The 23766-nt window shown below is 33.7% G+C and overlaps 1 protein-coding gene across 1 annotated transcript in view; it reads left to right on the plus strand.

The window, feature by feature from the left end:
• Positions 1–23766, plus strand: part of PTPRQ (protein tyrosine phosphatase, receptor type Q) — a 202239-nt gene that overhangs the window by 49157 nt on the left and 129316 nt on the right. The window contains exons 17-21 of the mRNA XM_023749759.1: positions 360–461; positions 6778–6898; positions 17200–17360; positions 18074–18219; positions 22806–22974. Coding sequence (XP_023605527.1) covers positions 360–461; positions 6778–6898; positions 17200–17360; positions 18074–18219; positions 22806–22974 — 699 coding nt within the window. The remainder of the gene's footprint in view (positions 1–359; positions 462–6777; positions 6899–17199; positions 17361–18073; positions 18220–22805; positions 22975–23766) is intronic.

Below are 23766 nucleotides of genomic sequence, written 5' to 3' on the forward strand. Positions count from 1 at the left end.
ATATATATTTAAATATTTACCTTTATATTGACAGGGTGGCCACAAAATATTAGCTTGTTCTATTATAAATATTAAGTGTGAGTGGGAGCAGTTTTATACAGGCTATGGCACTCTGGGTTTTTGGTTAGATAAGCCAGGCATTTATTTCGGATCACATGAAAGAATATTCTAGGGCAGTCCTTGTCCACATTAGCCTGTATCATTTTGTCTTCATAACAGGGGTTACTATTTCAAAGATCTACATTTCCATTTAGCTTTTACTTTTGGATGATTGTTAAGAGACATTTCATAGTTTGCTTCATGCATATTATTAAAGGATATTTGGTAAGTCTCAACTTGTAAATTTTGTTTGTATTTAGGACTGAAGAAATATACCCAATATATAATTGAAGTGTCTGCTAGTACACTCAAAGGTGAAGGAGTTCGGAGTGCGCCAATTAGTGTGCTTACAGAAGAAGATGGTAAGTATGGTAGTGGATAGTGATGTATTTAGAATCCATCACATTTCAGAAAAAACCTATGAAGATAAAGATATAATGAAAAAACAGCAGCAACAACAATAGTGTCCTTGGGTATCAGTTGTGTACCATTCCAGCATTACACAGATTTCATTGTCATGGTGAAAAAATAGTATAGTCAGATTTATGTTCAATAAAATCAGGTGTAAGATACTTTTTTAATTATTCTGGTGTCATCTGTGCCCTGTAAAAAAATCACTAATTTTTTTTCATTGGAATTTTTAAGGTTAAAATTTTGGTTTGAATAGTTTGAACACCAACTAATGTATTAGTTATAACTGTTCATAAGTTCATTAGTTCAACTTTTATGTTCATAAGAATAGACATTTACATAAGTTTTATAGTAGATTCTGTTATATGAACCTGCTACAGTTTCTTATTGCATTAGAATTAGTTTGTTAATGAGCTCAGGCTGTTTTCCAGGTTCACTACATAATTTGCAAGATGTTATTCCTGATTGTTTATAGCCTTCCTATTGAATATTTAAATATACCTTTTCTTAACCTAAATAAAATCAGCTTTGCTACCAAGACCACTTTACACCAGTATTTCACCAAGTTAGAGGCATATATCATGCTAAAAAAATTAACTTTGAGGAATATACTTGGGTTTCGATTTGCATTTATGTTTTATATATTGTGTGTTTTGGGACTGTTAATTTTTACTATAAAAGGATGCTCTATTCTAATGGGGAGGGGAGCGGCACTGTATGTATCATAAGCATTTGTAGGGTTTTTGTTTTTCCTTTTCTCTTTCAAGTTTCCCAATCTTCAAGCTAGTTTGTATCCTGTGTATGTTCAGATTCTAGTCATTCACCAGGACAAACTGTGCATTGTACGCTTGTAAAAGGAAGGCTTTTCTCTGCATTGCTCTTATTTTATGCAATATAATAAACTCTTTGGAGGCCTCTTCTCCCATTTCATGTCCCCATGGTTTCCCCTCCACCAAATTACTTCACTAGAGCATGGTGGTAGGGTGCTCTGGGTTGCCCCAGTTTCTAAGTCTTCTTAGAGGTTAGTCTTCCTTAGTCATTGCCTCTACGTGCTATGCTTATTTCTCCATCAACCATTATCTGTCCAAAATTGTATTTTTAAAATTAAAATTTTTTTCAATTACAATTTACACTCAATATTACTTTGTATTAGTTTCAAGTGTACAGTATAGTGGTTAGACAATCATACTTTACAAAGGGTTCCCCTCAATAGTATTCCCAGTGCCCACCTGGCACCATTCGTAGTTATTACAATATTATTGACTATATTTCATATGCTGTATTTTACATCCTCATGACTATTTTTTGACTACCAATCTGTACTTTTTAATGCCTTGACCTTTTTCATCCAGTCCTCCACCACCTTCTCTCTGGCTAACAATCTGTTTTCTATATCTATGAGTCTGTTTTTGTTTGTTAATTTATATTCTTTAGATTCCACATAAAAGTGAAATCATGTGTATTTGCCTTTCTGTGATTGACTTATTTCACTTAGGTCAATCTATGCTGCTGCAAATTGTTAGACTGCATTCTTTTTTATGGCTGAGTAATATTCTACTCTTCTATTGATTAGCACTTGGGTTGATTCCATGGCTTGGCTATTGTAAATAAGGCTGCAGTGAACATAGGGGTGCATATATTCTTTTGAATCAGTGTTTTTAGTTTTTTTTTGGATATAACCCCAGAAGTGGAATCACTGGGTCACAAGGAAGTTCCATTTTTAATTTTTTTGAGAAACCTCTATACTCATTTTCCATAGTGGCTGCACCAATCTGCATTCCCACCAATAGAGCACAAGGGTTCTATTTTCTTCACAAACTTGCCAACACTTGTTGTTTGTTGATTTATTGATAATAGCCATTCTGACTCAACAAACCCAAATCTGTGGGACACAATTATATGCCAACTCAAGAAATAAGAAAAGTATCAAATGAACAATCTTTCCTTACACCTAAAGAAACTAGAAAAAGAAGAAAACATGAAGCCCAAACTGAATAGAAGAAGGAATAATAAATATCAGAGTGGAAAGAAATGAAATAGAATCTAAAAAATTCAGATGATCAATGAAACCAAGAGCCGGTTTTTTGAAAAGATAAACAAGATTTATAAACCTTTAACCAGACTCATCAAGAAAAAAACAGAAGACACAAATAAGTAAAATCAGAAATGAAAGAGAAGTAACAAGTGACACCACAGGAATAAAAAGGATTATAAGAAAATATTATGAACAACTACATGCCAATAAATTGGACAATCTTGAAGAAATGGATAATTCCTAGAAACATACAAACTTCCAAAACTGAATGAAGAAGTAACAGAAAAATCTGAACAGACTGATTACAACTACTGAAATTGAAGCAGCAATTAAAAGACTTCCAACAAACAGAAGTCCTGGACTGGATGGCTTCACAGGTGAATTTTACCAAGCTTTCAAAGAAGAACTAACAACTGTCCTTCTCAAACTATTTCAAAAAATTCAAGAGGAAAGGAAGACTCCCAAGCTTATCTTATAAGGCCAGCATTATTCTAATTCTAAAACCAGATAAAGACATTACAAAGAAAAAAATTATAGGCCAATGTCCATGATAAACATAGATGCAACAATCCTTAACAAAATATTAGCAAAGCAAATCCAGCAATGCAGTAAACCCTTGATTTTGCATACCTCAATTTAATAGGCTTTGGATTTAATGGACAGAATAGTCTGTCCATATGTCATATGTGAAAATTAGCACCCTGTTCATTTTAAAAAGCTTTTAACCAAGACTTGCTCATAATTGAATTAACTGTTTTTTTGTTATTAATTCTCTGTTATTTTTAAGAAATTTTAGTGAATAGGCCATATGTTGGAAAAAAACCACACTGTAGTAATTTAGTCAACATAAATAAACATATGTCTACAACTATATTCTACATATTTAAATCGCAGAGTTACTGCTCTTAATGTTCCGCAAACGATTAGCACATGATCACACTACATCACATACGGTAATGGGTTCTGTTGTCTTGTGGTGTGAATTTCTGCACCAGTCTAAACAAGTGCTGGCAGATGTTCTGATGTGAGGTAAGCCACACCCCAGCCATGTGCATTTGTTTACTCAAAGCGGTGAATGCACCCATTTACTAGCCCTATTCAGTAAAAATTTTAAATGACTGTAATACATATAGAAAACTTTTCTGTGAAATTAAACTTCTCATACATACTTCATTTTAATTCACAAATGTGCCTACTTAAGTAAAACAGGCAAACTAACTAGTCAATTTTTTAACATACACATTTGGAAAACATATTTTATTATATAATGGACTTTCAGCTTTAATGGACACCACCTTGCCTGAATTAGCCCGTTATATTGAGGTAAAAAGATCATGCACCATGATCAAATGGGATTTTTTCCTGGGATGCAAGGTTGGTGCAATATCTGCAAACCAATTAACGTGATACATCGCATAAACAAAATGAAGGATAAAAACCATATGATCATATAAATCAGCGGTTCTCAACCTGTGGGTCGCGGCCCTTTCACAGGGGTCGCCTAAGACCATCGGAAAACACATATATAATTACATATTACTTTTGTGATTAATCACTATGCTTTAATTATGTTCAATTTGTAACAATGAAATTGGGGGTCACAGCAACATGAGGAACTGTATAAAGGGTCACAGCATTAGAAAGGTTGAGAACCACTGAATAGATACAGAAAAACATTTGACCAAATCCAGCACCCATTTATGATAAAAACTTTCAGCAAAGTGAGAATAGAGGGATCATATCTCAACATAATAAAGACCATATATGACCAAACCACAGCTAGCATTATACTTAGTGGGGAAAACTCAAGATCAGGAACAAGACAGGGATATCCACTTTCACCTCTTATTCAACATAGTACTGGAAGTCCTAGCTACAGCAATCGGGCAAGAAAAAGAAATAAAAGACATCCAACTTGGAAAGGAAAAATTTAAACTGTTATCATTTATTTGACCAGTTCTTTATTTCTATTCTAATTAAATATTTCTGAGAATTTGAGATCTTATATGAAAGAGCCTAGGGTAGTAGTGAACATATATTTCAAACAGTCAGAATTTGTTACCTCTCAGGTCAATAGTTTCAATGCATTGACTATGCATCTGAATACCTGGCTTGCTAAAAATAGTGTCAAGGTAAACATCCATCCAAATCCTTGGCCTAGTCATTGATACAATTGCTAAGGGTAAAGAAGACCCCTTATCAAAATACTGCAAGGAAATTGAGAAGGGATAAAGTCCTGAGAAAGTTTGATTTTTTGGATATCTGGAGTTCCTTGCCCTCATGGGGCTTTTCGTTCAGTATAAGAGATACAAACTTAATAAATGTATATACAAATAATACTTACAATTCTAATTATTGGTATAAGTGTTCCCAAAATTATTCACTAGGACAAAAGAGGGACTCTAGCTATTCTGAGACAGCTGGGAAAGTGCAGCTGAGAAAGTTATGTCTAAGCTGTGACTTGAAGGAAGATGACTAAAGAAGGAGGGTGAGAGATAGTAAAGATCATGCCAGGCACATAGAGTAAGAGCCTTATGAAGACCCTTCTCATGTATTCTCATATTCCCTGTCAGGATGAACTGGGTAAAATGCAAAAGATATTGCATTTATTTTTCTAATTTTATACAAATGCCAAAATGATTATAACAGTGTGCTATGATAGATGTGTAGTATTTTGTCTAGATAAGCATATTAATTACATTTATTAAGCAATACAAAGTTTTACATAAAAATATATTATCCAAGGATATAGTAAGATTAAGTATAAAACACCAAGAATTAACTCATGTTCCACATAAATATATTAAAGAATAGTATAGAACAGAAATGCTTGATTACAACTTATGTTATGAATCAGTGTTATTTTTTATTGAAATATATTTTCCCCCAATAATAAAAAATGTTAAGTTTTGCAAAGATATTAGGGAAAATAGCATAGGCTTTTGTTTTGACAAATGAGAGCTCTCAGTTAGAAGTAATGCATGTCTTGGGAAACAGGCATCTCCAAATGATATGTGGATTCTTGTGATAATCAGTGTTTGATAGCATTTTTATTGTCCTGCCAGTGGGAATACCAAATGAAAATACAAATACAGCTGTCATCATTATTTCTTAGAGCTCATCTCATAAACCTTTTCTCTGCTCAATAAACCTCTTTTTTGAAACGTTGTTGTTACCAAAATAATGAGAAAACACTCAGAGACACATGTATCTACACAACTATAACTGAGATTATTCAGAAAATAAAAATAAAAATAATTCAGGTAGTATTTTATCCAAATTATTGGAAAGGGCGATGTGCACATGTACAGATTAATAAATTAACATTGTTTGAAGATCTCGAAAAATTTCCAGAATTTCTATTAACTTCCTACTTGTTCATTTTCCATGTAAAACTGTAACAATGATCAGTTTTAGTGATTTATACCTTTTATATATAAAAGTTGCATATTAATAGTCCAAAGCATTACTGTACTGTAATACAGCAACTGAGAAATGCCATTCTAAATGTTTTATCTAAATAGAAATATGCACTTGGCTAACTGGTTTACAGCAATTTTTTTAGTGCTTATTCAATTAGAATGGCTAAAGTGTTTGATTTCTCACACTGTTATAGCAGAATGAGATGTAGACCCTAAGCTGCATTTTACTGTTTATGTGCTGCGTTGGTGTTTCCTTTGTAAATTATTCAATTTCAAAGACTATGTGAACAGATATCGATATTATTTTACATTTCATTAACACAACTGAAATTGAGGTGTGTAGTTTCTATTTGTGGGGTCAGTCATTTTAACTGCTCTGTCAATATAATGCTTATCACTTTCACTTTTTAAGTGTGGATTTTCCCCCCATCTATTTTTATTTTCTACGGAGCCTATTTTTTACTGTATATTATATTTATACACCACATAGTTTCTTTTTGTTAGAGAATGATAATTTACCAAGATGTACTTGACCAGTAGGTGAATCACTGTGAAATACTCCTTGCTCTTTTTTCTCATGAAATGTTTTTTTCCATTGAATCACAGAAACAGATGTTCTAACACCACCATGCAAAATCTTCTTTTATCATCTCATTTTGAAAGTAAACATCAGTCTCTCCTGCCCATGGAGAAAAACACTGTACCTGATTCATTTACCAGAAAGTTTATAATAACAATTTTGTGCACCTTCATTTTAACCTTTTCAATATACATTTAATAAAATGCATCATCTTTTACTCTGATTTTCAGCTCCTGATTCTCCCCCCCATGACTTCTCTGTGAAACAGTTGTCTGGTGTCAGGGTGAAGTTGTCATGGAAACCACCCTTGGAGCCAAATGGAATTATCCTCTATTACACAGTTTATGTCTGGTAAGAATTTTTTTTTTCTTTTTTGGAAATAGTTCTGAGAACAAGTATTAATCTGTAACATAATAGGAATGTAGTTTATTTTTTTATTTCAAAATGTGATACTACATTAGGAACCTGATTATTAATAGGCTAGTTATTATGCTTTTATTAAGAAACAAGTTTTTCCCATATTATGTGGGAGCATAGTCAAGTTTTGTTGTAACTAAAACAAAAACAGTTATGTATTATGCATAACTATACTACATTTCTGCTCTTTAAAGTTATTGTTCTATCAATTTAAGTGAAGAGTATATAATTTTAAACTCTTCCAGAGTTTTACTCAACTATTTTCTATATTACTGTTTTTTTAAGTTTTCTTGAATATAATAATTTTAACTAAAATTTAACTAAGAAATATGTCTACAGAAATCTGTTACTTAAGGTCAGTTTTCTATTGAAATATAAGCAGTGGATTTATTGTTTTCTAATCACTTTTACCTGATTGCCTATTTATGCACTAATTGTGAAAAAATTAAAATCTTATAGCGTGTCTCATGTCAATTAACAACATGGCTATCCTACTTCATGAAAACTCAATAGATAAAAATCTGAATTTTCATCAATGTTAATGCTCTTAAAAGGATTCATCAGTTATGTAATATATATCCTAGTGCATTTTAAATATCTGAACTCAGAAAATACATTTTATACAATATTTTATGGAGCAGAGGCATTTCTTACTTTTAGATTCCTGACTTGGAAGATCCAGCATTGCGAGGCTACATTATTTCAAAGAAATATACTTTTTTCTCCTAAATTAAAATTTTTCTTTTCCTAATCTCTCTTTAAACTCTTTGCATACTGCTATGTAGGACTACATCTCCTATGTTCTTCATTGACTTATTCCTAGTCATTTTTCCCAGTCATGGTGAAATTGGGAGTGACATGAATGACATTAGTGGGAAGAGAAGCAGTGGGAAGAAGTAACTGTTTTCCTCTTGTTACCATAGTCATTCATTTATTCATTCATTTTTTATCCCTTCAATTAACAATACTGAAGAAAACACACAATAAGTCCCCTACCCTCAAGGAGTTTATATCTAAAGGGATAACTGGATTATATACCCACAAACAAACAAATGAGGGAAGTCAAGGGAAAGAGGGCTACTGCACTATTGCTTGGGTGCTTGGGAAAATCCTCTTTAAAGAGGCATTGAGCTGTGATCTGAGGAGGACAGGACCTCCCTGTCATGGGAAGATCTGCAGGGTGGGCTTGTCCAGGAAGGAACACCAACTGCATAGGCTCTGCGGGGAAACACAATGTACCATTTTTAAGACAAGAAAGGAGGTCAGTGTTTCTGGGGTAACAGAGACAGAGGAGAGTAATACTGGGGGGGCAGACAGAGGTCAGTAGCCAAGCCACAGCAAGGATTCAGTATTCATTTTAACAACGATGGGAGTTACTGGAGAATTTCAAGCACTGTGGGTACTTTACTGAGAATGAATTGTAGGGAGCCAAAGGTGTAGCAGGATCCTGGTAGGGGTGCTGTTTTAGTAGTCTTTGCAATAGATGATACTGGCCATGGAAAAGACAAATGGGCCACTTCGAGCTACAGTTCTGAAGAGCTGACAGGACTTGGTGATGGATTTGTTACAGGGATAAAAAAAGATGAATCAATGATAACGTTCAGATTTTTTTAATCAAGTGTGATACTCCGAGATTTTGACATCATTTTACTGAGTTAGGAAAAAACTGAAAGGGAAATAAGTTAATGAAAGTAAGAGTCAAGATTTTTCTGGCTAGGGTTCCCGGTCCCTTCTCTATGCAGTGACCATGCTTGTCTCACTAAAACATCAGGGTGTTTTTAGCATCATGTGTGCAACATACACAGAGACACACAAGGAAGGTTAGATAGCATTCGAGGGGTGTTGTCTACCTGGTTCATTTCTCTCTGGTTATGAACCGTTACAGTCCATCAGACCCACTTACTCTAGGAATTCAGCTATAATTCTAAGTTATCTATTTTATAAAATTCTGAATTTTATAAAAAGATAATAGGATGTATTGCAATGGCATTTATTTATATTATACCACTTTTCTAGAATATAGCAAGACTATATAATTTTGTATGGTTTATATGAATTCAGATGTTATATAAAACGACCTTGTGTTCTGTGACTGGTTCTTTGTGCTTTGTAATGTTGGTGTGGGAAGTGAGGACACTGATTCAGGGTAATTCATTCTTTTCTCAACCTCTCTGGGTTTAGTTCAGTTTCTTTTGGGTAAATAATTTAAAGTTCACCTTCCCAACAGTGCTTTTTCTCTCCTCTTTCTATGAGTATTTCTTTTCTGTTTCACTTCCTAAGATGGATTCTAGGTACAAGGGAAGTCCAATGAAAGTGGGGTGAGGGAATTTCAAGTCTATGATACTATGGTTCATCTGAGCTGGCTTCTACTCACCTGCCATCATAGCTTCTAGTTTCAACGTTCTTACTTTAGGTTTTGTCCTTGATCCAACCCCAGGCTTATTCTAGTGCCCTGGGTCTCAGCATGTCTGTCTCAACCCTCAGAGGCACTTGGTTGTTTTCCCTGCCTGAATCTGCAGTGTGCAGGATGCGAAGGTGACTTCCACACCCTTTCCTAGCTCTTCAGTGTCCACTAGAGGAGCCCTTAGGTCTTGCTGGCCATGGCACTATATAGAAGACAAAGATTTTCCGAGAGGCTTGTCATTTCTCTTCATCCTGAGAAGGAACAAGTCCTTTACAATGGGATTTCTTTCACAAACCTATTTGGATGTTTTCATCACTCTACCATCACCCTAAGATCACAGGACACCCTAGTTATACTGCTTTGCCCTTTTCTTCCTCTCACTCTTTTTTAGTAGTGCAATGCTTTTTTATTTTTATTCTTGATTGATAAAAACTTTATTTATTATATGCTCCTTCCTTTCTACACCATCATTACTTATCAAACTCTATGGTCTCAAATCATACAGGATTGACTTTTGATGTATAAAGAGAATGTAGAAAACATTTTTCCCTCTACAAAACTTGGTTTCATTTTACACACACACACACACACACACACACACACACACACACAGAAACACAAACACACACACATGGAGAGAGATAGCTTGAGAGGGAGGGGGCAGTGAAGGGAAAGAGAGAGAGAGAGGGGGAGAGAGAGAGAGAGAGAGAGAGAGAGAGAGAGAGAAGAAGAAGAAGAAGAAGAAGAAGAAGAAGACCCTTGTGTTTCAAGATTTACTTCTCTGTTTGTTGCTGTATCCAGAACAGAAAGCCACCAGGCTTATAATTGAGATCATATTTTGAATGGATGAATGAACTAAGATATATTTTAAGAGTTAAAAATTGATATTGATTTTTTTCTCTTTGACTTTCTGCTATAAGAGTAGTGATGCTCTTTCAGCCAAAGGATGCCTCGGGTTGAATAGGGTAAGATCACATAAAGAAAGAGCAAAAGTGGAAAAAACATGTCAGCATGTTCAAGAATATTATCTGTAACAGACTGAGATATATATTAGTGATAATTAAGTATAGAGAGGCATTTTTAAATTTCCAGTATCTTCTCACTAAGATACTTATTGGAAGCTTTAGAAACTTTAGCTCCTGTAGTTTAAGGAATAGTCATAATTTTTTGTTCTTTCACAATCACTAATGCCTTTGAGGATTTTTGCCATATGTTTTATTGGGAAGAATAGAAGGCAGGTATCATAACATAGTGCACATGGGTCTTTAGTCAGAGAGACATGGGTTTGAATCCTGACTCTGACACTTACTTATCTGTATAGTTCTCTTAAAGTACTGTATAAATTGTGGCTATTATTAGCAGGGTTTCTATTTCTCTAATAATTCTACTTCCACTGTTTCAGTTGTTCCAATAATTACTTTAAGACACAACAACAGCATCTTTGGTTATTTACTCTTTTCAGTATGTCCACAAAATCTGACTTCTTACTACATTTATTATATTGGATGACTTCTCTCTTTGTCATGAACATTTCTTTACAAAAATTTCATGAAGAATAATGCACAATCATTTTATATCTACTACTGTGTGAGTCACATATTGTTTGTGGATGGTGTTCTCAGAAATTGGTTTTTATTCATCGCATTCTAAATTAACTTTTCCTTCTAAAGTTCACTTTGTGAAATAACTTTTACCATCTAGCAATATGGTTAAGTAGTATTTTCCTCAGTTATACTGATAAATTATACTTCTGTGTTTTCAAATGATATATAACCCTTGTATTTTTAGAGCAACTACTATTAAACAAATAAATTTCTATTAGAGCACAGTAAGCTTATTCTTCTAATACACTATGGATTAAGTAGAATGATGTAAAGCTTATTTATTTACTTTATGTTTGAATTCAACTTGGATTTATTTAGACATTTACTTCTACTGTATATTGTCAGTAAAATTTAATAGTAGTTTTCTCCTTTGTTTATAAAACTTCTGAATGAATGCTCTATGAGGTTTAGCCAAAAGACTGTGAAATAAAAGTGATGCTGAAAATTCTAGCTTATGTAGAGATCTTGGCTTTGAAATGTTTCTCACTTTTCTTAGCAGTAATTATGAAAAGCAATTCTGAATCAGTCTGACAGATGTTTATTATACTCTGTGGGGAGATATAAAATATATAGAAGGCTAAAATGATTGTAGACTAATTAAAGATAAAATATACTATGTAAAATAATTTAAAGATACTTGCTAAGCAATATGTTAGGCAGTCAAACAATTCTAAGCAACATTTTTTAAATCAAATGTCACTAGTCTAATAATTTCCCCTGTAACTTGAAAGCGTACCTTAGAAAATGGCCTTTCATAAACTAAAAAGTATGTTTAGTCCTATTTCTTCCTGTTTTCTAAAAGACGTTCACCCTTTTAAAAATACCTAATGGTTTGAGTATATGATATAGATTAATAGTCAGGATGAGAAGAGGGCCATTTCAAATTTCATGAATTTACTCCCTTTTGAGAATGAAGGTGGTAAAGACAGAGTCATAAGTCAGGAGAACATCTCAGTGGAAACAGTATATGAAGGCTCCGAGGCAGCATGAATGAACTGTATAAATAAATTGATAAACAGCATTATAGACATGGAATATTGGGACCAAATTGGGATTATGAGTAATACACCGATAGAGGGAGTGGTTTAGTAAAAGGGTACTCTTGATCTTTTAACTTGAGGTTTCTAGTGAGATGGTAAAAGCTCTGTCTTTGCTTTTTTTGCTAGTCATTTTGTTCAAGGGTGCACAAGTTTTACTGTTTCATTCTTTCGCATGTATTTATAGACCCTTGTAGAACACTTATTCTTAGCAGAAAGATGCATATACTTGGATGCTCATTGCAGTGTTCATCATGGCCAGAACAAGATTTAAATTACCAATCACAGTAGGTTAATTAATAAAAAATGAGGAATATTCATTGAACGGGCTACTATAGAGCAGTTAAAATGGATAAATGAACTATAGGTATCAAACTTGATAAATATCAAGACATAATTGTAGACAAAAAAGGCAAGTTGCAAAATAGGTGAGCAAAACACATTTACATAAACATAAATAATGTAAAATTATGCTATACCTTTTTTGTAATTTTTTAATTAAATTTTTTTAAATTCTTGCCAGTCATTTTTAATGAGTGTCAAGGTGCACAAACAGGCTATGTGTTGACCACCCAGGCTTTGCTGGACCCACAAACTGTTAATAATTCTGACTAGAAATCCAGGAGCATTTAAAAATGAGTAGATATCTGGTAAAACTTCAGGTTTCTTTATTTCTTAAAAAAATCAGAATAGTTTTGCCATATTCACCGTGATAAAATCACCTGAAGTTGAATGGAGGCTGTCTTTAGATGGAGCATTTGCCCTGTGATTTACCACAGTTCCCTCCACAACTTGTTTTAAGGCCAGTGTTTTTAGTTGTTTATTTTGTCTGTCTGGATCTTAAATGTTTAAACCCTAAATCTAAGGGATTTCTTCATTTTTGTGTGTGTGAAATGCACAAAGCTGGGGATATTGTGATTTCCTTGCATAACTGATTTGGGGAACACATGTCTTGGAGAGCTAAAGAAAAGAGCTCAAGAGGGATAGTAGTTACCATTTTGGGACAGATCTTATTAGTAAAGATTCTTTCAGTTTCTAGTGACTGGACCCAACCTAAAATGACTTAAGCAAAGAAACTTGACAAGGGCAACAGCAAGATAGTTGTGTCTTGAGTGTAATGGCAGGAAATGGGAAAGGATACAGCTGAAGAGGTGGGTGGGCCAGAAACTACAGAGAGAGAGAGAGAGAGAGAGAGAGAGAGAGAGGAGAGAGAGAGAGAAAGAAGAAGAAGAAGAAGAAGGAGGAGGAGGAGGAGGAGGAGGAGGAGGAGGAGGAGGGATAGAGAGACAGGAAATTAATCTTAGTGTTGCATGGGATATTTAATGTAACCATACACCCAAATTTCACACCCCTGGAGAAAACATCCCAAGAACGATTTTTTATTTAGCCAGAGGGAATCTTTCCACTCTCAGGGAATGAAAATGTTTCTCCTTCAACTCAAGCATAATTCCTCCTTCTGTCTTTTGGACCCTAATTCCTTGTCTTCTCCAAGGCCCTGGTTTATAAGTGCATTCTTAGCTTCAAACTCATTCTCTTCAGTGGATTTTTCCTCTAAATCTTATAAATATGTCTTTTTATGCTAAAGGCAAACAAGCAAAACAAAATTAAGCCAAATCAACCAGCTAACCAAATGATGACAATAAGCAGTAGCAACAATTGAATACCCTATGTTGACTCAGACTTTCTCTGAGACCCTAGAAAAGCTTTAGGATTATAGAATGTGTGACTAATTATGCCTTGCTAGTTTGGGTCTGTTTAACAGCCAATTACTAAAGTACTGAAGTGTAACATAGAAGAGTAGTTTCCTTGTAGTGGGAACATATGAGGGATATAATGATTTGATAAAAAGTCAAGTAATTGAATATTGAAATTCTTTGTTTTGGGGTAGTGGAATTTAGTGAATAAAAGGATCTATCTATAATCCTATATAACACAAGGCTAAAAGAAAATATTCCCCTTGACCAGGAGTTCAACCTGGAGTTTGACCAGGGGGCGGGGCCAAGTGGCCAACACCGCCCCCCACCCCAATGGTCCTCTCCCCCTCTGCCGGCCCAGCCTGATCAGCCCTGATCGGGGCGGGCCAGCCAGACCCCACCCATGCGCAAATTTGTACAACAGGCCTCTAGTATTTAGATAAGAGCAGATTAAAGTTTTGAAAATGAATTCATAGAAATGAATTTAAATGAATGTATTATCAGATTAGATTGCCCACAGGAAACAAAATATAAAATGATATAGTTTAGAAAGAAGACTTTGACCTTTCATGGGACTCCAACCTATCTAGAAAACCATTCAGGTTCACACTTAGGGAAATGGGAAAAAATCTTTAAGTCTTCCCAGGGGGTTTTTGTATTCATGATTACTTTACAGGGCATTGCTGCCTGGCATGGTCTTGATGTGATAAAAATTAAGCAAAGAAATTGCTAAAGCAAAGAAATACTTTTATGCTTTAGAATTTCCTTTATGCCCTAAAAATTATATTTTACTAAAGACCCAGTGCACAGATTTGTACATGGGTGGGGTCCCTTGGCCTAGCTGGTGATTAGGGCTGATTGAGGGCTGTCTCGCCCAGTCCAGATTGATCGGGGTGATCAGGGGGAGAGGGGAGGGGAGGCTGGCTGGGGCAGGATTGCAGGAGGCTCCAGGGCATGTCCGGCCCTCTCACACAGTCCTGATCGGCTGAACCCCAGCAACAAGCTAACCTACCGGTCAGAGCATCTGCCCCCTGGTGGTTTGTGCACATCATAGCGACTGGTCAAGGGGTCAGACACTTAGCATATTGTGCTTTTATTATACAGGATATTTTTCTGAATAATTTCAGAGTCATTTGAATAGTTTTGATTTTTCAAATTTCAAACAGCTTTAAAAATGTAATAAATTCCTAGAACTAAATCATTAAAATTATTTCACTGAAGATTCCCCTCAAGTTTTTTCTCAGTTTAAAAATGTATACTAATCAGGTGCTTTGGCTGATGTTGAAAGTTATGTATTTTAGAGGTTAAGTGTTGTGTGACATTTATATTCCTTCTATTTCTACGCTGTTTGTGGCTGTGGATTTGTGAGTTAGACCTGCTTTGTCAAGTAGGCTTCCCTTCTTGCTCTTCCCACCTCACTCAACCTTCTATTCTACTCTCCATTCTTACAAACTAGCTCTGTAGTAAAGAACTTCCTGCATCTTTAGGGCTGTTGTTTTATTTTCCTTTTCTACTCATTAGTCACAACTCATTTTTTGCTCATTCCTTTTTCTTTTTCGTTGCTTTTAGGCACTGGCGGGGGTAGGATTTATTATTCTCATCTCTAAGGAGGTCACATGGTTATTAATGAATAGTTTTATAGTTATTTACTGCCTTTTCTTTCTGTATCTTACTTGTATTTATGTCCAACAGAACTCCTGACATAAAGTGGATACTCAGTAAATTTTGTTGAATTTTGCTGAATATTGATTGCATGCATGTCACCTCTAAATTCAGAGAGGGTGGAGAAGGTATATATCTTTGTTTTTTTGGAGCACTGTCTAAAAGAACAATGATTCCTAACTCCAACATATATTGTCCTCTATTAAAAAGACTCAAATAAAATAAACAAATAGCATGAACAAGTTATTAAAAAATGACCAATAAAATTATAAGAAGACATTGTATCTCACTCACCATCAGAGATGTGCAAATTACATAGATTTATTTTTTTTGTCAAACTTGCAGAAATAAGAAGATTAATATCCAGACTAGTAGTGAGAGTTTGCCAGCATGTCTATTTCCACATATTAGTGTTGGATTAGGTACATTGTAGTGTTCTGCTGACAGGAATGTAGACTTGGGAGAAGTTTCTATGCAAAGGCCTATTTGTATGAGACTAATAGCCACAGCCTTGAGTTTGAGGAGACCCTCTCCTGTAGTGTCAGTGAGGTCTAGGAAAGCTCTCCTGCTTTTGAAAAAGGACATCTGATCAAACTGTTTCCAACTGCTGAGTAATCTGGCCTATCCTACCTGTCTCCAATAGCATTCTCTGAGTCCATATTTTTCTCACTATGGTAAGTTTTCAATGTTTTTCAGATAACCATAATTATATACGGAGTGAATTGATGCCGTTGTAATGGTAACACCATGGCTGAAATGTCTCTTTGTGGATACCCTTAATTCACCTAAAACCCTTTTAATTGTTCAAGAATTCACACATTTCAATGGTAAAGAAAGGACCTTTTATCTTCATAGAGAGTAACCATTGAAGTCTTAGATTCCTTGTGTTTCTAAAGAAGGAAAAATGAGATTATAAGAGATATTTATTTATTCTGTGATGTTGGCCATATTTCATAAGTTATTTAATAATTAATTTTATTGCTCTTAAAATCTAAATTTATTTTAGAAATGCAGTTTTCACACCTCTATATACAGGTTCATTCTTTAATTTAGATTGTAATCTATACCCAATTCAAACCTATGGAGCCTGAACTAACATAACTGAAATAAAATAATTGTAGGACACTTTTACTTAGCAATATTTTGTTCTTTGACTTTTTTTCCCTTCTCCTGGGTTTTACTACTTACTAGAAGAGTATTTATTTTCTTTTCTGGATTGACAGTTTAAATACTTTTAAGATTTTAATTGAATGAGACATAGGAACTCTATTTTTTCCTATATGTCATATGTACATTATTTTCAGTCTTGTTTCTAATTAAATAAATACATATTTGCTATTTTAGATACTACTATTCAGATATTTACTATTTATTCGAATTTGTCTGAAGTAGATATTACTTTTGTACAATATATGAAAAATGAGTTTGTTGATAAATATATATTACAAATAAGATTTTGTCAACACTTAAAGGACAAATATTTGAACAACTAAAACATTGGTATGAAAAAAATGCTGTGATTACTTTGAACATATAGTATTCTTAGAGATTCATTAAAATTAATCCAAGCAAACTCTAATATGAACACATTAGACACTGAATATATTTGAAAACAAAAGAAATTCATTTATTGAATTCTGAAGTTCTCTCTTTCTAGCATTTCAGGATAAGTGGCATCATTATCTTATTAGTCTGGATTAATAAATTTCTGTGCACATGTTCATTTTTAATGTAATCTGCTCAATATATATATATATATATATATATATATATATATATATATCATTCAATTTAAAAGTCAATTCTACAGATAATCTCTTTTTTTCTCTCTCAGGGATAGGTCATCATTAAGAACTATTAATGTAACTGACATATCCTTAGAGTTTTCAGATTTGGACTATAATGTTGAATATAACGCATATGTAACAGCTAGCACCAGGTTTGGTGATGGGAAAAAAAGAAGCAATATTATTAACTTTCGAACACCTGAGGGAGGTGAGTTCTTATCCTTGTAGACCACGTAAAAGAATATCCTACCTAGATAACATAAGTGTTAAATATAAATATGTATTATTAAGCCTAATATTTATCATTGGTTGGATGCAAAATTGCTTTTTGTCACTTTCTAGCTGTGTGATAATGGTAAAGTTAGCTGATCTCTCTATGCCTCAATTTCCTATCTGTATTATGGAAACAATATAGTACCTACTTCACAAGGTTCTATGAGGATTTAATGAATCTACATTTGTAAATGCACTCAGAACAGAACTGGACACTTAGTAAACATTTTATGTGTTTGTTAAATGAGACAAAATTAAATGTACAAAGTCAGCTCTCTACCATTATCCTCTATTATTTGATTTAAAAATTCTAAGTTAGAATTTCATATTATATATTCTATATTGGAAACTTGTTATAATGTTGTTTTTATATCCAGGGCAGTAGGCATGCTTCAGAGCTAAGATAGTGTTTTATGTTTAAGAATCAGCCTTTCCTCTGCTTGGATATTGCTATAGTGTTAGAGGGATTGCCCATTGAGCCTTACGGATTTCATTTCTGACTTGTAATTAGATGGTATTTCAATTTAAGTTGTTGTTTTTTTTGAAAAACAGTTATTATCACTTATCAAAGGCAAGTAAAATTTAGAACATTTCAGACATTATTTGGAGCCACAAGTTCAGTTTTCTGTTCAATTGCTTTTTTTATAGCACCGAGTGATCCCCCAAAAGATGTTCATTATGCAAATATCAGTTCTTCATCAATAATTCTCTTTTGGAAGCCACCTTCAAAACCTAATGGGGTTATACAATATTATTCTGTTTATTACAGAAATACTTCAGGTACTTTTGTGCAGGTAAGACCCGAGTTTTCTCCTAGTTCTTTATTTACATCCTTCAATTGATGATGGTATAGACTCGGCATGGTAGAAAAAATTATTTATCTTACATTGATAATTATCTATAGTCATTTTATAAAGCTCCCATTGAGAGAAAAATGTGGTGGAGAAATGTAAGATATATTTTAATCTCTCTATGTATGTGTACACACACACACATTTCTATATTAGCTTCAAAGGTATTATCAACAATGAAGCTGCCACCTATTTAAAACTCTGTATAAAAATATGGCCCGAATTCCACTCCTCTAAGAAGTGTTCTCTAAAGAGTTGATGGTTTCATTTACCCTCAATTATTTCTAAACTAAGACAAATTTTCTTTGGTTTGTATACAATATAAATACCTCTCATGTTTGGATATGTTTGTGTGTTTTTTATTTTTAAAAACTGTTTTCAATTGTTAGCTAGAGTAGTAATAACTATTATTACTATTATCCGATATAATGAAAACTAGAAATGTGGTTAACTTGAGGTATGCAAGGTACTAGACTCACTTTGCATATGGACACTTTCTAAGATATGAATGATATTATGAAAATAGCTAAAATGCATTTCATGTAGAAAATATTTTTTCAGCAGAATTTATCTTTCTAAACTAAATATTTTACAGAACTAATATATATTAAAAGAATAAAATTGGACTTGTGACTGGATCAGGATTGAGGAAAGATGGGCTATGATATGGAAAACACTAATTTAGAAAATATCCTGCCGTTTACTGATAGACACTATGGACTGCATGTTGGTTGTGACTCTGGCCATTCTTATTTCTCTGTATCATTTTGAGCAGGAGAAGAGAGATAAGTCTTAGTCATTCCAGGTTGCCTGATCCCATTTGTGACTGATACCCCAGGCTTAGTTACTAGAGTGAGTCCTATGAGCAGCAATCTCTGGGCCTACAGTATGACTTGCTGCAATGCATCTGTAGTAACGTTTACGCTAATGAATGGGGTCAGAGCAGAACTTTGCAAGCTGTCTCAGCACTAACCCAGCAGTGAGTAAAAGAAAGTCCAGAGGTTGGTTTGGTTTTACATTCCGTTCTAGGCCTGCTAAGAAAGGAGTAAGAGGGTGGATCCCTCTTTTTGCTATACCTCTTTGTTCTGCTCTATTTGGGGAAGAGATATGGGATTAATATATAATTTATTAATATTTTCTAACTATAATGTTGTTTATACATTTAGCAATGTCATGTCACAGAGATGATTGGAACTGCAGATTTTACTTTTTTCACAAATTGTCAAAAATTTGCTAAGTGGTGTTAATAATTCTGAATCTTACCAAAGCTTTTGCTTCTGTACAATTTACTTGATGGCTTATTCATGATTTTAATTTGGTTCTCTTTGTCCGTGTCTAAATAATCAAGTGTAAACATCTAACTCTGGTTTCAACATGATCTTCCGAGCCTCCTTATCCAAACCTGGGTATATAAAACAATCTCATTTGCAATTTATCTATCTTAGACAATGTAATATTTTATTAAATAATCTTGAGAATGCTTTTAAGTTTGACAGCTGCAAGAGGGCAAAAGCTAATGATGTTAAACATTTCACATATTTTTGAAGTTCATCTGTGCTTTAATTTCTTCCTACAGTTAATGTTAAATATAGCATCAAAATCTTCACTCCCTAATTTTCTATTTTGGATTGGCAGAATAGAAGAAATCCTCAAAATCAAAATTATGTAATGGAATAAGTGTATAACTTATTTTCTTCCCCATGCTTTTCCTTCTCCTTCCCACCGAGATTTGTAGAATTATCTCATGCATAGCACGTCATATTCTGATTCCCAGTCCTGGTATCTCATACTTGTCTTAGGCTCCCTTATGCCGTAACAAACAACGTGAAGAAAAGGGTCATGTGACACTTATCTTTCCATCTCCCAAAGTCCTCTGTACTGTGTCATGCATAGATTTAATACTCAATAAATAGTTTAATTGAGCCTGACTGGTGTGGCTCAGTAGTTGAACATCTATGCAGGAACCAAGAATTCACAGGGTGGATTCCCAGTCAGGGCACATGCCCGGGTTTCAGCCTGGATCTCCAGTTAGGGGGTGTGCAGAAAGCAGCTGATTGATGATGTTCCTTTCTCATGGATGTTTCTACACTGAGTGGCCAGATTCTTATGACCACCCCATCAGTACTTCATTGATACTTCCAAAAAAACGGAATATTGAAAACTTCCTAAGCAAATACTCTCAAGGTTTTATTATTATTATTTGCATAACTAATTCACTTCATTGTACTGATGGGGTGGTCATAATAATCTGGCCAGTCATAATAATCTGGCCACTCAGTGTAACTCTCTATGCATCTCCCTTCCTCTTTCTCTAAAAATCAATAAAAACATATTTTTTTTAAAAAACAGCATCTTCCATCCCTGTCTATCCCCTTATAAAATATATTTTTAATTGAAAGGACATAAATTATTTTAATAGACCAACATTATTTTCAGTACTTAGTGATACTTTGGAGCACTTGAGTTTGTAGTGATCTTTCCTTCTTATTATGGGGAAGTTAATCGCTCTACTACTACTTGACAATCCCCATTCTGCTCTCAATTATTGCAAATTGTGTTTTATAAAGTGTATTAATGCTTCTGCACTTTAATTTCTACCCACTCATGGCATGTCTCCTCAGTATGCCTGACATTGTCTTAGTATATTGTAAAGTGAAATATAAATACTAGGTGATTAATCAAATTTGAAAAGTTTTTGCTAAATACCTTCTGACTACATTTCTATACACAAAAGAGTAAACCTTAATTAGATCATTTGAATCACAAGATTTTTTCCCAAAAATAAATAAAGGAATGAAATAATTTAGATAATTGATTTAATTCTAAATTTATTATGTCTTTACATGTCTATGCATGTCTATGCACACTCAGTATAAATAACTTCTGGCTGATTCAAAATAATTTGTGACTTAATTGTCATCAAGGTCATATAATAGGTAATCAGAATAAATTCTATTATAAAGAAAAATTAAAAGTTACACCAAAAAACTATGTTAACATTTTACATGGTACTTTATATAAGCTTGTTATTCTATGTGTGAAGTAGATGTGTTGGAAAATATTGAAATTCACAAATCATATTTTGTGTGAGATTGTTACATTAATTTAATTTGTCTGCTCCTAAATAAATCACCACAAAATTGTAATAGATCTTCTATTACACTCATTCTTCTCTTCTTCCCCAAATATTGGCAAAGGAACCTCAAAAACTTGCTGAATTTAATTTGTTGATATGGTGTAAAATCATCCTAACTACGAATTTTAGTCAAATTGATTATTCAATGTTATTAAGTTAAATTACCTAATTGCCATTTGTTGTTTTTTGTTATGTGCGGACATGGTTTTAATTGCTTAATGTGCTTCATATCATCTAATCTCCAAAGCTCTCTGTGAGGTAGAAATGGTTATTCCCATTTTATAGTTGAGGAAGAAGGCGCTGTGAGCTTAGATGATGTTCCCAGAGCTATCCTGCCAGAATGAAGACAGGTTTATAGAACTCTATGTAAGGGCTTTGTGTAGATTGGAATGATTTAGATTTCTCTATGTAGATGAACATATTACAAATTGATTCATACTAATTGCCAAATGTTTTTTTTGTTAAAAGTCTGTTTTCCTCTATTTTAAAATTTATTTTCTTTGTGTGTTTTGTGTTTAATATTTGCTCAAGAGAAAATGATCGTATAAATTTCCCAATAATTTAAACAATGCCTTGGGACCAATATAACTAGGAGTCAGGCCAGAAATATATAAAATTTCTTACTCTGCATATAAGAGAGTGTATCTAACTGCCCTCCTCTCCTCCCCAGGATTATAGAGAACAAGAAGACTCGTTAAAGATGAATAATTATATTTAGTTAGTTAATAGAAAGAGATGAATACTTTCATAATTCCTTCTTCTTTAATAGAAAGGAAAAATTAAAAATATATTATACTCTCAAGTTTTAAAATATATCATTAACATTTTGAAAAATACTTGAATGTTTCATAAGAAAACTAACACTGTCAGCAAAGATGTAGCATTTTTCAGTTGGTCATTGGACCTTCTTCATTGCTAAGAGTTTTGTCCTTTTCACTGTTCTATGTATTGATTTTTTTAAATATATTTTATTGATTTTTTACAGAGAGGAAGGGAGAGAGATAGAGAGTTAGAAACATCGATGAGAGAGAAACATCGATCAGCTGCCTCCTGCACATCTCCCACTGGGGATGTGCCCGCAACCAAGGTACATGCCCCCGACCGGAATCGAACCCGGGACCCCTTAGTCCGCAGGCCGACGCTCTATCCACTGAGCCAAACCGGCTTTGGCTATGTATTGATTTTGTAATAAAAAACAGCTACCATAGATTCCTCTTTTAGTACAAACATATTTCCAGTTTAATTATTGCAATAAAATGTCCTATGTTGATTTTCCTCAAAGATTAACATATTAAAATAATGAGGCAACCAATTCATGAATAATTATTTTTGAAATGTTCATGTTTACTAAAACTATATTCTGAACAATTAAAACAATATGTTTATTTTTCAGAATTTTACACTCCATGAAGTCACCAATGACTTTGACAATATGACCGTATCTGCAATAATAGATAAACTGGCAATATTCAGCTACTATACATTTTGGGTAACAGCAAGTACTTCAGTTGGAAATGGGAATAAAAGCAGTGACATAGTTCAAGTATACACAGATCAAGACAGTATGTAAATGAAAAGTATTTATTAATATTTAATAGGATTAACTTAAAACTTTATAATTATTTCACAACCTTCTATTTGTATGTATTCGTAGTAAGACCTACATTTTATTTAGGCACATTTAACTAGTCATTATAAAAGTTTGAAAATGCATTTAACATAGCTGTAAAACTATTACAATAATAATAGCCTTTCTCTTCATATAAACTGCCACCATTTATTCATGAAAATTGTGTTGCTGTTATTGCTTCAAAGGATGTCACAGCCATTCGCTTTGGCCATGAAAAACTGTTGTACACATGGATGGGTTTTCTAATAGCTGCTATGCTTACCCATTTGCTTTAGGAAATACACTTTTTTCTCTAGCAGCTATTTCATTTCAGTCTTTTAATCTACATAGGACTCTATGCAGCATCTTTGTTTGTTTTGTATTTGTAACTAATATGCCCAGAATAACTTTTTTAACCCCAGAAGTTTCTTGTATGCGGCTTCTGCAGAATCTTGTTTGTGCTAACTATAATGACTGAAACTATCAATGTTTTTTAGGTTTCAGCTTTGAGAATATGATACATGGATCATTGCCTATTTCTTCTTGTGGTTGTAACTTTTATTCATTTTAATATTATTTTACATTAGTTTCAGGTTTGCAGCATAGTGGTTAGACAATCATACACTTTACAAAGTATTCTTCCTGATATTTCCAGTACCCATCTGGCACTATACATAGTGATTATAATATTATTGACTATATTCCCTATGTTGTACTTTACATCCCTGTGACTATTTTGTAACTA

The sequence above is a fragment of the Myotis lucifugus genome, unplaced genomic scaffold (genome assembly GCF_000147115.1).
Source record: "Myotis lucifugus unplaced genomic scaffold, Myoluc2.0 scaffold_9, whole genome shotgun sequence".
NCBI classification, from domain to species: Eukaryota; Metazoa; Chordata; class Mammalia; order Chiroptera; family Vespertilionidae; genus Myotis; species Myotis lucifugus.